Below are 12,497 nucleotides of genomic sequence, written 5' to 3'. Positions count from 1 at the left end.
TCTGTAAAACAGGAAGCATAACTCCTAAAGGTTGGTTGCTGCCCAGACTCAGTGAGACTGACATGGGCAGATGTTGGCAAGGAGGAGGCAGACGCTGAGCCCACTGGCAGGGGGAGCAGGCTCCGCTTAGTTCTACATCTTTGGCAGTCAACTTTTCAGCCAGCCCACAAGAGACACTTGGTGCCAGCCCAGCATATAAATGAATATATTCAGTCCCATAGTACAGATGGGGAAACAGAGGCCCGGAGAAAACAGAGCATGTTCATCTAGACTATATCATACTGCCCGCGAGCAGGTATCTGGAGAGACTGGGGGAGCTTCTTCCATTCCCGAAGTGCTCTGTGAAACCCAAGAAACACCCCCATGATCCCCACAAACTGCCTTTGGAGATAGTTCCCATGGGACTCCATAGTGGAGCCATAAGCCAGTGGGAAGATGGAAATGGAAAACAGGGATAGGGTGGGGAGGAGAGAGAGGCTTGTCCATCTAAACCAAGAGCTGACCCTCGCAAAAGGTAGGGGTTTGGCTGGGGCCAGGGATATAGCCCACCATGTGCTGGGCCTGGTCCTCTGAGCATCGTGTCCTCTCCAGAGGGAAGGCTAGGGGAGCCCGCAGGAGAGGCTACCCAATTTCCATGAAATCTGAACTCTCTCAATGCAGAAAGCATGGTCTTTCTACCATTTCTAGACATGGAAACCAGTAGAGGCATTCAGAGTCCACAGAATTGCGGTTCAGAGCCTCGGCTCCATCCTTTCTAAGGTACTTGACCTTGGGCAAATCCTGGAAATACGACGGCCCTCAGTGTCTCATCTGGAAAAATGGGGATCATAATAGCCAAATGCAAAATGTGACCAGATAAGTCCAGAGCCTGACCTGGCACCCCCCCCCCCCCTCTGTGAATGCTGGTTTTCATTCCCTTCTCCCTGTCTCTGTGATAAATGCTTTATTAGGGCCAGCACGCCTGACAGAGCCTTATCTGAAAATATGTCCAAGATCTGTGCTCCTGCCGGGTTTCAGGGATCAGCTGGCAATCCATTTCATGGATAACATCATCCTTTACCAGGGGAAACATTAAAAATTAACCCAGAGGACTTCATATTTTTCTGCTAGGAGCAAAGCTGCTATGGTTACCAGAAAATGCACAGACTGGCTGGAATACAGATAAGGACTTTTTACTTATTTATTTATTTGTGTGGGAAAGGCAAAGGGCCCCCCGTGAAGGCTCACAGGAGAAATGCCCTGTGCACAAAGAGAATACAATCAACACCCGAGCTTGGCAGAAGGCGTCTGACTGCAGGCGGTATCTAACCTACTAAGGAGAAGCCAGGAGCACATCTGATCCTTGCTTGGCCACAGGAGGCAGGAAGGGGGAGTCGGGACAAGAGGAAGACAGAGCCAGGAAGAGGCTGGATACATTTCCCATCCCATCTCCTCTCCATCCTTCACATAGGTTCTCTCTCTCTCTCTCTCTCTCTCTCTCTCTCTCTCTCTCTCTCTCTCTCTCTCTCTCTCTCTCTCTTGCTGTTGCCCTCAGCAGATTCTGAGTGAACGCCAATTCTGTCTCCCCACTTCTGGAGATTGAATGTGACTAAAACAGGACTCCTCCCTTCCTCTCTTCTGGGCCCTGTGCCAGAGTTTCCCTGGAGGTCTAGCTAGGCAATGCTTTTTGTGTCCTCTCTGTCTTTCTAACCTCAGAGCTGCGGGGAGAAAGCGCAGGAGAATCAGAGGCCAGAGAGGCCGTTGATCTTGGCCCCAGAAGGGAGCACTCCTGTCTCTGAGGAGATGGAAGAGCCATGGGAACTGGGATGGTATGAAGTGAGACCTGGAAGGGAGCATTCCTTTATTAGGGCAACAGTGTTCTCAGTCCTGAGTCCAGAGACAAGGAGTCTGTGGCTGGTGGGTCAAGCTAAGTGTGGGGAGGCCCAAGGACTGAGTTCTAGACTGTGATCCAGCAATCCTGGGTGTCTGCTCTGCCACTAGCTCACTGGGTGGCCTTGAGCAAGTCTCTTTCCCTCTCTGGGCACCATCCTTTGCTGTAAAGTATCTGGATGAGACTAGACTGTCCAGATACCCACATCTCTACATCCCTGAGGTAGAGGCATGCTTAGCGGAAGTCACGGGTAGACCCAGGGGAGATGCACAAATGCTGGGAACATGGATTTTCTGGGGCAGAGACATGATCCCAGCTCCATATGGGGAGGGGTAGAAGTACTTATATTGGACCTGATGTGGAGGCCAGGCTCCAGGGGAAGGGAAAGGAGACAGTGCCCCTGACAGCAAAGGTGAGGCTTCATGGGCCCATTGTTGTCTTCTCTCATTTGTCCCATAGCCATGCACCGGGCACCTACTAGGTGCCATCATTGTGCTTAACGGGAGTTCTCTGGCAACACTAAGGGGAGACCCCATGCCTGTGCTGTCTTTGTGTTCCCAGGGCCCAGGTTGTGGCATGCCATAGAGGATGTTTTCTGAACTTAACTTTTGGGCAAGAGCGCACTATGTGGGAGATGAGAGGGGGCCATGGCAGACCCGGGCCTCATCTTTTCATCTACTCTTTCCAGGCCCATTGTGTGAGCAAAGAAGATGGGGGCTCTGTTTGAATCCAGGTTTGGACCAGGGCCTTTAGTGGGAGCAAAGGCCCTAGGGCGTGGGCTTGGAGAGCACCACAGAATCAAATACAAGGGTAGGCTGATGACTGCAGGGGGACAATCAGGGCCTGGGGACCAGAAGCCTGTCCCTGGATTGCCAGCTGGGGTGTCCCGTGCCAGGGTTCTGCTTACGTCCATCAGGGCTGCATTGATGTAGTTGCTGGATTCTCCATCCACTGAGATGAGGAAGGGCAGGCAGCGGTCCAGAGGTAGGACGTCCATACTCCGATTCTTATCATGGTTCCGGGGCAGGAGGCCAATGCTGCAGTCCTCAGGCCGGACCCGTGGGGTCACGATGTTGAGGGTCTATGAGCCACAAGAACAGAGAGCATGTACTGTTCCAATGACTGTTCTTGAACAGAGGACGCTGTGGTTTTCCAAACTCAGCCCTAAGTCCCTTATCTCCAACCTCCCAGCTTGGCTTTCTGGTCCCTTTCCCAGGACTCCTGCCTAGATCTCCCACCTCTTCTGTGCTAATAGTTGACAGTCCTCTGTGAGCCTTGGACAGGGATTGTGTAACACCAACCCCCAGAGGCCCGGCCGTGGGGGCAGTGTGCCTACACACAGGCACACCCAGCTCCCCAGTACTGGCCAGCTATGCGAGCCCAGTTATTCAACAACTTCACCAGGGTTCTATAAAGGCTGAGTGGTCAGGAGGTCACAGCATAGGCACTGAGGGTGGATCATCCCTAAGGAGTATGAACCCCCATTTAGAGCATCATGGGATGTAGGAAAACAGCTCTCCCAGCATGCCTTCCCGAGAGAAAGCTCTTTGAAGGTGGAAGAGTGCTTGGCTAAACTACTCAGAATAGACAAGAGAGCTGTACAGGTCAAGCTCTGATGGGTCTGGAAATTCACAGAGCAGGCTTGCAAGTTTGCAGAGAGGGATGAACTTCTGCCGCCAATAGAGGAGAAGCTACATGCAGCCACCCTGGGTCCTGCTTCTCCACTCTTCCCTCACTCAACACTCTGCTTCTGCTCCAAACCAATAAAGACTATTTGTTTGACGGGTCACTAAGGTATCAGCCTGGCTAGGCTATCTTTCCAAGCAACCGCGGACCTAGCATCATTCTCGATGCCTGGCTCCCCAGAGCTAGTTCCTTCATGCTGCCAGGTTTTCAGGTTCTGTTTGCAGGATGTGACCTCAGCTTTGCCCTTGGGACAGAGCTCGACTCTGGCTTTGCCTTTCCTAGTGATTTATCTCTGGTCTCTCAGACCAAAGCTTCCACAACGGGGGCTCTACGGGCCCCAAGCTATGGCTGTGCCGTGCCTGGGCTGTGTTCCAGAATGATACTTCTCTATGTTCAGTGTGTGTACAACCCGCCCCCCCCCCAGAGATCTCATTAAATTGCAGATTCTTATTCAGCTGGAACCCCCAAGATCTGGCATTTCCCCCAAGCTCCCAGGTGATATTGATGCTGCCAATCTCTGGTCCATACTTTGTGTAGCCAGAACACATTCCAATTGTACAGAAGGTGCTGAGCAACCCCGAGCCCGCCCAGGGACAGCGGAGCTCTGCTTGAATCCACCTGTGGGCATACACTTGTCTCCCTCCACAGCCCGGAGCAGGATTCAATAAGACCTCAGTTCCGAAACCTACAGGGTCAGAGTTAAAAACAAATGCCAGCAATCGCTCGTGGCTGTACATGTTGTATTCCGGCCTTCATTCTGCAGCTGCCTAGAGCAGCCGGTGCCGAGAGCCCGTAGACGTGTCAGCTCTCAAAGGAAGGTCCCACACGTGCGCTCTGTGCCACAGGAGCTGCCTGCACCGAAGCCCGAGGTTGGGTCATACCTGAAATTCATCTTTGATTTGGCTGGAGTTGGTCTGGGGGTCCAGCCTGCTGATATTGTAGTAGAGCGAGCGGAACTCACACACGGGGATGGCAGTGTTGCCACACAGGCACGCTTCCAGGATGGCGTCGTGCACAAACACATACTGCTCCTGCGAAGTCCAGGAAAGAGGGGGTTGTGGGTCAGCATGGCGATCTGGGAGCTGGTTGTCCACATGTAAGTCTGAAGGACAGGCATGTTGGTCTGGTTAGAGAATCCTTACCCTCTAGCCCGGAGGATGAGTTTCCATGTCTCCTAGAGGTCACCTGAACTATGGTGAGTTGGGCCTCTTGGATAAGGTTGTCTACCGACATAAAAAATGAGGTATTCCTGGGCATGGAGGAATGGGCCTTAGGCCCTGGCGAAAGGCCCTCACCTTCCACCTTTCCCTGCTGAAGATGGTGTCCTGCAGATACCTGAGATTCTTTGAGTAGGGCTTGCATTCTGGTCCCAGGAGCACACCTGGGATGTGCACAGGTATCAGGAGGTAAAAGAATCGATGATCTTGTGAGGACAGAGGGAGAGTTGCAGGATAGATGCCTCAACTCTCTGTCCTCTTAGATGTGGGATAACTTTCAGGTACATGTTCCATGCAGCCTCCCAGAGTTTTCCATCGGGATTGAGCTCTGAGTTTGGACCATGGGAAACAGCTGGATCCAGAACCCGCTATTGATCTCCTTCCTTTCTCTCCCCCACTTCCTGCCTCCGTGAACAGTATGTCTTGGGATTACATCCCATCCAAATGACTTGCACGCCAATCCTGTCTTAGGGTCTACTCCCAGGAGAAATGAAAAAACAAAACAAAACAACCCCCCCCCCCCACAACATTCTGCATCCTTCCCTATCTCCTCATCTCTGATCTTTGCACATGCTCACCTCTTTCCCTGGAGCCCCACTACCCCTTTCTGATGCCTTCAATGTCTCCTTCCCTCTGGAAAGTCTCTCAATCCACCAGGTGGAAGTGGTTGCTTTGTCTTTAGGTGCGCTGAGTGACCTTTCCTGTAGGACTCGGCCCCTCTCTCTATGGCAAGTGCCAAACCCACACCTCTCTTGTCCCTCGGGTCGTGTGCACTATTTCCAGGGTACCATCTTTCCCGGAAAGCCCACGGCTACCTTAGGGTTTGCCACCTAGTAAGTACTCAATAGCATTCATGATGGAATGTCTTTGTGCAGTGACTGAAGTGATTTGGGGGCACAAAGGAAGTGTTCCGCGAAGTCCCTAGCCTTCCCTCCCACTCCATCTACTTTTCTTTGTCTAAGAGTTCCTGAGAGTCACCATCCAGTCTTCTGCCTGGGTGCCCTCAGCACTGGGGAGCCCACTACCTTTCATCACTGGTTCTCCTGGTTGGTGGGGGGTTTCTATGGGCGGTGTTACCATAGCGATGCTGTCCATCCTCCCTCCCCCATACCAAGTTCAACCTTTGTCATGGGTCTCTGATCTACCATTCTGCTCCTTGACCAGGCCCACAACTGGATGGCCAACTTGGTCCGCTCAGGCCTCACCTCGGTCTGCACCAGGTTGACCCTCTGGGCCCGCAACTCGCGCACGCAGTTGAAGATGTCTACCACCCCTTCGTTCTCTGCCATGTCGAGCATGGTGTCAATGGCGATGAAGCAGCCAGTCCTCCCGGCTCCGGCGCTGGAAGAGAAGGTCCATCCGGTCAGTGGGAGGAGAGCCTCTAGGAGGGCCTTCACCCCGGGAAGAGAGTAATAATCCTTGCCTCTGGGGGCTATTTGTATTAGGGATTACTTATTTTGTTGGCGCTTATTTAATACACACTTAGTATGTACAGTGTGCCAGCCATGGTCCTAAGTACTTTACAGAACGTGACTAAATTTAATTTTCCTAGCAATCCCACAAGGTGGTAATGAGATTCCCCATGTGGGAAAGTGGAGGCACAGAGAACTTTCCTTGCCCAAGGTCACCCAGTCTGTAAGAGCTGGGACTTTGACACAAACCATCCAGTTCCAGAGACTGGCCTCTCAACTACTCCTTCAGTCTGGCCATGACACATAATGCATATATAGGCAATAGTTAGGCAGGCAGTTTTCTTGTTTGATGGATAAAGATAATCTGTCTCCAGGGTGTAGAGAATATACAACACACTATCTGTATAATGTAACAGCGTGGTGCCTGGCACGCTGGAGATGCTTGGTAAACATGTCTTTCCTCCCTCCAACATTTCCTTTCTCTTTTCCTGTCTCTGTAAAGCAACAGAGCTGATGACTGGGGGCAAGGTAAGATCAGCCAGAGAGAACAGAGAGGTGGTTATGGGGAAGCTAGAAAGCAGAGCCTTCTGAAGTGGCTTCCTCAGCCCTCACTGTTCAGATACCCACAGGCCTCATTCGAACCATTCCTAGAGACGGCAACCATTTCACAGATGCAGAACCATGGCGTAGAAGAGTGGGGTAGGTAGAAAAGAACCCAATGGAGGCAGCATTGTAGACAGCTGAGATAACACAAGTTCAATGAGGCCAAGCAACTTATTGGCTTCTAGAGCTGGAGTCCTGGAATTCCAGGTGCGAAGTCATGAGACTGGCTCGACCTGCACCCATTGCCCGGGAATCGTAGGTCAGCATCAGCATCACCACACAGGAACAAGTGGATGCTCTAAGACATGTACATGTCAGGTAGCAGACTCTGATACAGACTCTGCTTCTGATCAATGTTGGCTTCCTTTGGGGGAATCTGGGGCAAAGTAAAAAATAGCAGAGAACTCAATGAGACTCCATGGAACGGATCCAACTCTGCCCAGATGAGCGCTGGGTCCTTAAATTCTGGTGCTGAACCAGAGACAAATGGCACATTTGCCCGAAATGGTTTTGGAAATGAAGGCCAGGCAGGCTGTCATGGCGACACACTTCAGCTGCGTCGTCCCATCTTGTACGCCCCCACCCCGCACCCAAACACGTGTCTGTGTTTGACAACGTGGAAATCAGAGGGGAGGAAGAGGAGGAATGGAATCAGAAGGCAAAGGGCTGTTGACTGATTCAAAATCCAAGGAGCACGGTCGGTGGGATCAATCATCCACAGTGGTCTGGAAAGAAAACTCATTAGCAGGGATCTGTAAAACAACCCTTGGGGGCTCAGCCACATGATCTGGAAATCCTGGCCGTCAGCTGCCATTCATGGCTTCATCCATGGTGACATGTCATGGGTTGAATCGAGTAAAGTCATGATTTGAATTGAGCAAATAACTTGCACATGTATGTGTCTCTGAACACCTCCCTCCAGCACGACTCAGACTCCCGGGTGGGGGGCGGGGGAGGGACTGAATACGTGAGGTCGCAACATCTAACGGGGAGGACAGAGAACCATTCATGCATCTCTTCTCCCAAGGCTCATCCTTCAAACGTTTTAGAGGAATGAATCAGCTTGGCTTGGTTGTGAATTTCGGATCCACCATCAGTGACCAAGTTGTTTGGCCTCTGTGAACCTGTTTTCTCATAGAAGCAAGGATGCTGGGACTTTGTCTCATGCGATTTAGCTATATTGTCAGATGAGACCAGTCACGGAAGGGTGACAGCATGCTTGGTGACGTCGAGGGTCAGCATAAAGAGGAAGCCCCTCAACCAGATGGAGTGTCGTAGTGGCTACAACAATGGCCTCAGACATAACAATTGTGCAGGGGCAGGCAGGGTTTTGCTCTGTGGTGCTTGAAGCATTTGTAGATGAAGATCAAGGATTGCAGCCTTCAGTATGGATGACAACTCAATGTACAGAAGACCAAAATCCTCACAACTGGATCATCAGTAACATGATAAAAGGAGAAAAGATGGAAGGTGTCAACATTTTCAATTTTCTCAGCTCCCCAAGCAATGCTCAGGGAAGTAGCATTCAAGAGATCAAAGGATTCATTGCATTGGGTAAATCTGCCACGTAATTCCTCTTCGGAGTATTGAAAGGCAAGGATGTTGCTTTGAGGACTAAGGTATGCCCGCGTCAAGCCACAGTATTTTCATTCACCTCACATGCATGTGAAAGTTGGACATGGAATGAAAAAGATGGAAGGAGAACCCACACACGTGAATTGTGCTGGCGAAGCACATCGGAAGTTGCTGGGCGGCCAAAAAATACCAACAAGTCTGTCTTAGAAGAAGTGCAGCCAGAAGCTTCCTGAGGGGAAAGAAAGGCAAGACTTCATCTCATGTGCTTTAGACAGTTGTCAGGAAAGACCAGTCCTGGGAGGAGGGCATCGTGCTTGGTAAATGGTGGCACTGCAAAAGAGGAAAGCCCTGGGCAAGATGGCGTGGCACAGAGGCTGGAACAATGGGCGCAAACAAAAGAACAATTGTGAGAAGGGAACAGGGTCAAGCAGGGTTGGGTGTGTTGTAGGAACAGTTGCTATGAGGTGGAGCTGACTCAATGGCACCTCACAGGAAGAACGGCTGTCTAACACGCCTCCCTTCCTGTGGACATTGAGCCAAGCGATACTCTATTTCTGAATTGTATGATATTAAGCATATCACATTTGGGGTCAGCCTTCCTGGGATCAAATCACGGCTCTATCACTTACTAGTGGTATAACCTTGGGTAAAAGACTTACATCATCTGCATTTCCATACCTGGATGCATAAAATGATGCTGATCATACTAGCCGTACTTTATAGCATTAGTGGTGAAATACACAAAAGTTTCACATGATTGTGCCTTGAAAGCATAATGCATGTAAATAGCTTAGCCCTTTGGTGCCTGGAGACATAGAAAATTCTTAATAAATGGTTGCCACTTATATTCCAAAATTTTTATTGAGCACCTATTATGCATTGGGATTTTGGGATTGGGAGTGGGAATCTGAAGAAGAGAAAGTCATGGAACCTGTACTGAAGGATTAATAGTCTAGGGAGTTGAGCAACATTAGGGAAGAGTGAGTAATAATATTTTAAGTGATTACTATATGTCAGGAATTCTCTTAGGCACTTAGTATATGTTAGCCAACCCACTGAATCTTCGGAATAGACCCAGGAGTGGGCACACCTCTTCCCAGGGGCATTGAGTTGACTTCCTATGGAGATACAGATGTAGAGTTACCACACAGCACCTGGCAAAGCACAGGGCCCACCCAATCAGTGCTTGTCATTGCCCTTCCTTACCCTTACCCAGGCCCTGGCTGCTCTCGGGGACATATGGCTTGGAGGCTATTGGCCTATCTTCCTTGGACTGTTGTGAGATGTAAAACCAAGGACAGATGCCAAACACACCGAGATCCTCAGAGCTTCGGTAGCTATAACCTATCCATCCTCAACTGCCACCTCTGGGAAATGGGGATATGTCTCATGCCTGCTGTGGAAGGATAAGTGAGAAGCTGGGGCTGGCTCCCTGACCCCTGCCATTTCTGAGTCTCTCAAGTCCGTTGGCCGGTGTGGACACCGGCAGGGCCGGCAGGAGATGGCTTCGGCGTGCAGGGTCGGGAGCGAGGACCAGCCCAAGGTAGCACTGGAGATGAAGGCATTGGGAAGGAGGGAGGACTCCTCCGGGTCGGATTGTGGATGCTGCTCCATCGCCTCTGCCCTTGACCTGTCACTTCATCTCCATGTTGGAGGGTTCAGACTTGCCACTCATCCCCAGTGTGACTTTCCAGGTCCGCGTGGAAAACATCTCTTCTCCATCGTAAGCTGAAGCATGACGCTGTCCATTTACTCTCTATTAAGGACCCTGCTGGCCAGCAATTGATTTCTTTAATAACAGAAATGAAGAGAAACACACTTCCCCCGCAGCATCCTGCCTCCAGGCCAAGGAGCCCAGGCATGCATGTGAAGGGAAGCATGCTAAAGAGCCCTCTCGGAGGCCCAGCTCTCAGGCGGCAGGGGTGGCAAACACTGTCCTGTGTCTCTACAGTGTCCGGACAACGGCAACTGCAAGCCCTAGTGCTGTATGCCCCTTTTCCACATGCAAATTGATTTAATGAATGACTGCATTGGGGGGGGCAGAGGGGGAAGCTTTATCCCATTAAATCTTCTGTGAACAAATCACTTACATGATAGATACAAGAACAGAAGAAAACTAGTATCAAAATTGTCAGCCCTAATTGAAGTCCTGAGGTCTCATGTGAAATGGTTGAATTCCTTACGGTATCGATCTCTTGTCTGTTAACATCAGTTCTGGGGTGACAGTCACCATGCAGGGTTATGCTTGTCCCGAGGGGCTGTCTTTAAATGTACTTGCTAGTGCTGGATCACTGTTCTGAAGTCCTGGGCCCTGGATCTCCTTGGCAAGGGTGGTCACAGGACTTCTGGCTTGGAAGCCAGTAAGACAGAGTCCAGGTGGCAGGAAGGGCAGGGAGGAAGGGCTCACCTGCAGTGGACGACGATGGGCCCGGCTTCGGGAGGGTTAAGGAACTTGACCTGGCGGACGAAGCCCAGGAGGCCGGTGGCGTAGCAAGGGACCCCGTGGTCGGGCCAGCTGGTGAAGTGGAAGAGGCGGAGCTCTCGGATCTCATGGTAGCCTTTCTGAAGAGAGAGAGAGTCTCTGTCCTCGCTGTTGCTGCACACCCACCCCTCCACCCTGCCCAGGCCTATAGGGAGCTGCCCCTCTGCCAGGGAGGACGGTCCCTCTGGGTTGGCAGGCAGTGTGTGTGGAGTGGAGGAACTTGGTATATATGTGTGCGGGCTCAGAGAGTCTGAGCCACGAGCTCAGGTGGGACCCTGAGTGCTGGCCTTCTCAGTGCCTTGCGGCCTGTGTCCCAAGTCCTCATGAGGCCAGTGCAGTGCCCACAGCGAGTCCCAGGCCGACCGGCCCCACAGGCCCTCTTCTCTCCTCTGCCATGGGTTTCAGGGGACTGAACTCGACAGAAGTGGCTAAAGGAAGCGCTGGTCTCACAAACCAAGCTATGTTGTTCTGGGGGAGCACAAGACCTCATAGTGCCTGAGAGCTGGAGCCCTCCACTGTTCCAGCATGTCCACGTCAGTCCCTAGGGCTTCCGCACTTTCAAAATGGGAGCGGCCTCGCGAGGCCTCTCCGCCCCGCACCTGGACACAGCAGGTCTATTCAATACACACACACACACACACACACACACACACCCGGACACAGCAGGTCTATTCAACACACACACACACACACACACACACACACACACACTCACACACACGGACACAGCAGGTCTATTCAATACACACACACACACACACACACTCACACACCCAGACACAGCAGGTCTATTCAATGCACACACACACACACACACACCCGGACACAGCAAGTCTCTTCACTACACATACACACACACACACACACACACACACACACACACACACCAGGCCTCTCCACGCTGCACCTGGACAAAGCAGGTCTCCTCACTACACACACACACACACACACACACACATACACACACACACATCCACCAGGCCTCTCCACGCTGCACCCGGACACAGCAAGTCTCTTCACTACACACACACACACACACATACCCGGACACACCCGGACACAGCAGGTCTATTCAACACACACACACACATCCACCAGGGCTCTCCACACTGCACCTGGACAAAGCAGGTCTCCTCACTACACACACACACACACACACACACACACACACACACCAGGCCTCTCCAGAACACGCACACATGCACCATGCCCCTCCAATATACACACACACAGAGCAAAACACACACATATACATATACACATACGCTAACACACACACAAACACATAGATATGCACCAGACCTCTCTACCCCGCAACACACATATCAAATTTCTTCACAGCTCCTGGCCTAGAGCGGAGGCAAACCCAGTCACATAAGCAAAAGCGGGGTCAGTTAACCTGGGGCATGGAGAAATCTGAGAAGGACCTCTCGGAGGAGGGGATGCCTGACTTGTTAGTGGTGAAAATAATAGCTCGCATCCATGAAGCACTGAAGAAAAGTGCCACCACTCTTATGAACATTTAAATATTAATTCATGTAACCTTCATATCGATCCTCAGGACCACCAATTTATGGGGGAGGAAACTGGGTCTAAGAGGAGGTATAAACGCTCCCCCCGGTTATGCCGCTTGAAGCCTGGCAGTCTGGCTC

The 12,497-nt window shown here is 51.4% G+C and overlaps 1 protein-coding gene across 1 annotated transcript in view; it reads right to left on the bottom strand.

Annotated features, from left to right (window-relative positions):
• The window catches only part of PTPRT (protein tyrosine phosphatase receptor type T), an 890,723-nt gene that overhangs the window by 18,420 nt on the left and 859,806 nt on the right, over positions 1 to 12,497 (bottom strand). Inside the window, exons 24-27 of the mRNA XM_075527730.1 lie at positions 10,771 to 10,925; positions 5,979 to 6,114; positions 4,438 to 4,587; positions 2,778 to 2,951 (exon numbers count right to left, since the gene is read on the bottom strand). Of these exons, the coding sequence (XP_075383845.1) occupies positions 2,778 to 2,951; positions 4,438 to 4,587; positions 5,979 to 6,114; positions 10,771 to 10,925 (615 nt within the window). The remainder of the gene's footprint in view (positions 1 to 2,777; positions 2,952 to 4,437; positions 4,588 to 5,978; positions 6,115 to 10,770; positions 10,926 to 12,497) is intronic.

The sequence above is a fragment of the Tenrec ecaudatus genome, chromosome 12, assembly GCF_050624435.1.
Source record: "Tenrec ecaudatus isolate mTenEca1 chromosome 12, mTenEca1.hap1, whole genome shotgun sequence".
In the NCBI taxonomy this organism is placed as follows: Eukaryota; Metazoa; Chordata; class Mammalia; order Afrosoricida; family Tenrecidae; genus Tenrec; species Tenrec ecaudatus.
This window is presented reverse-complemented; position numbering and strand designations above follow the sequence as displayed.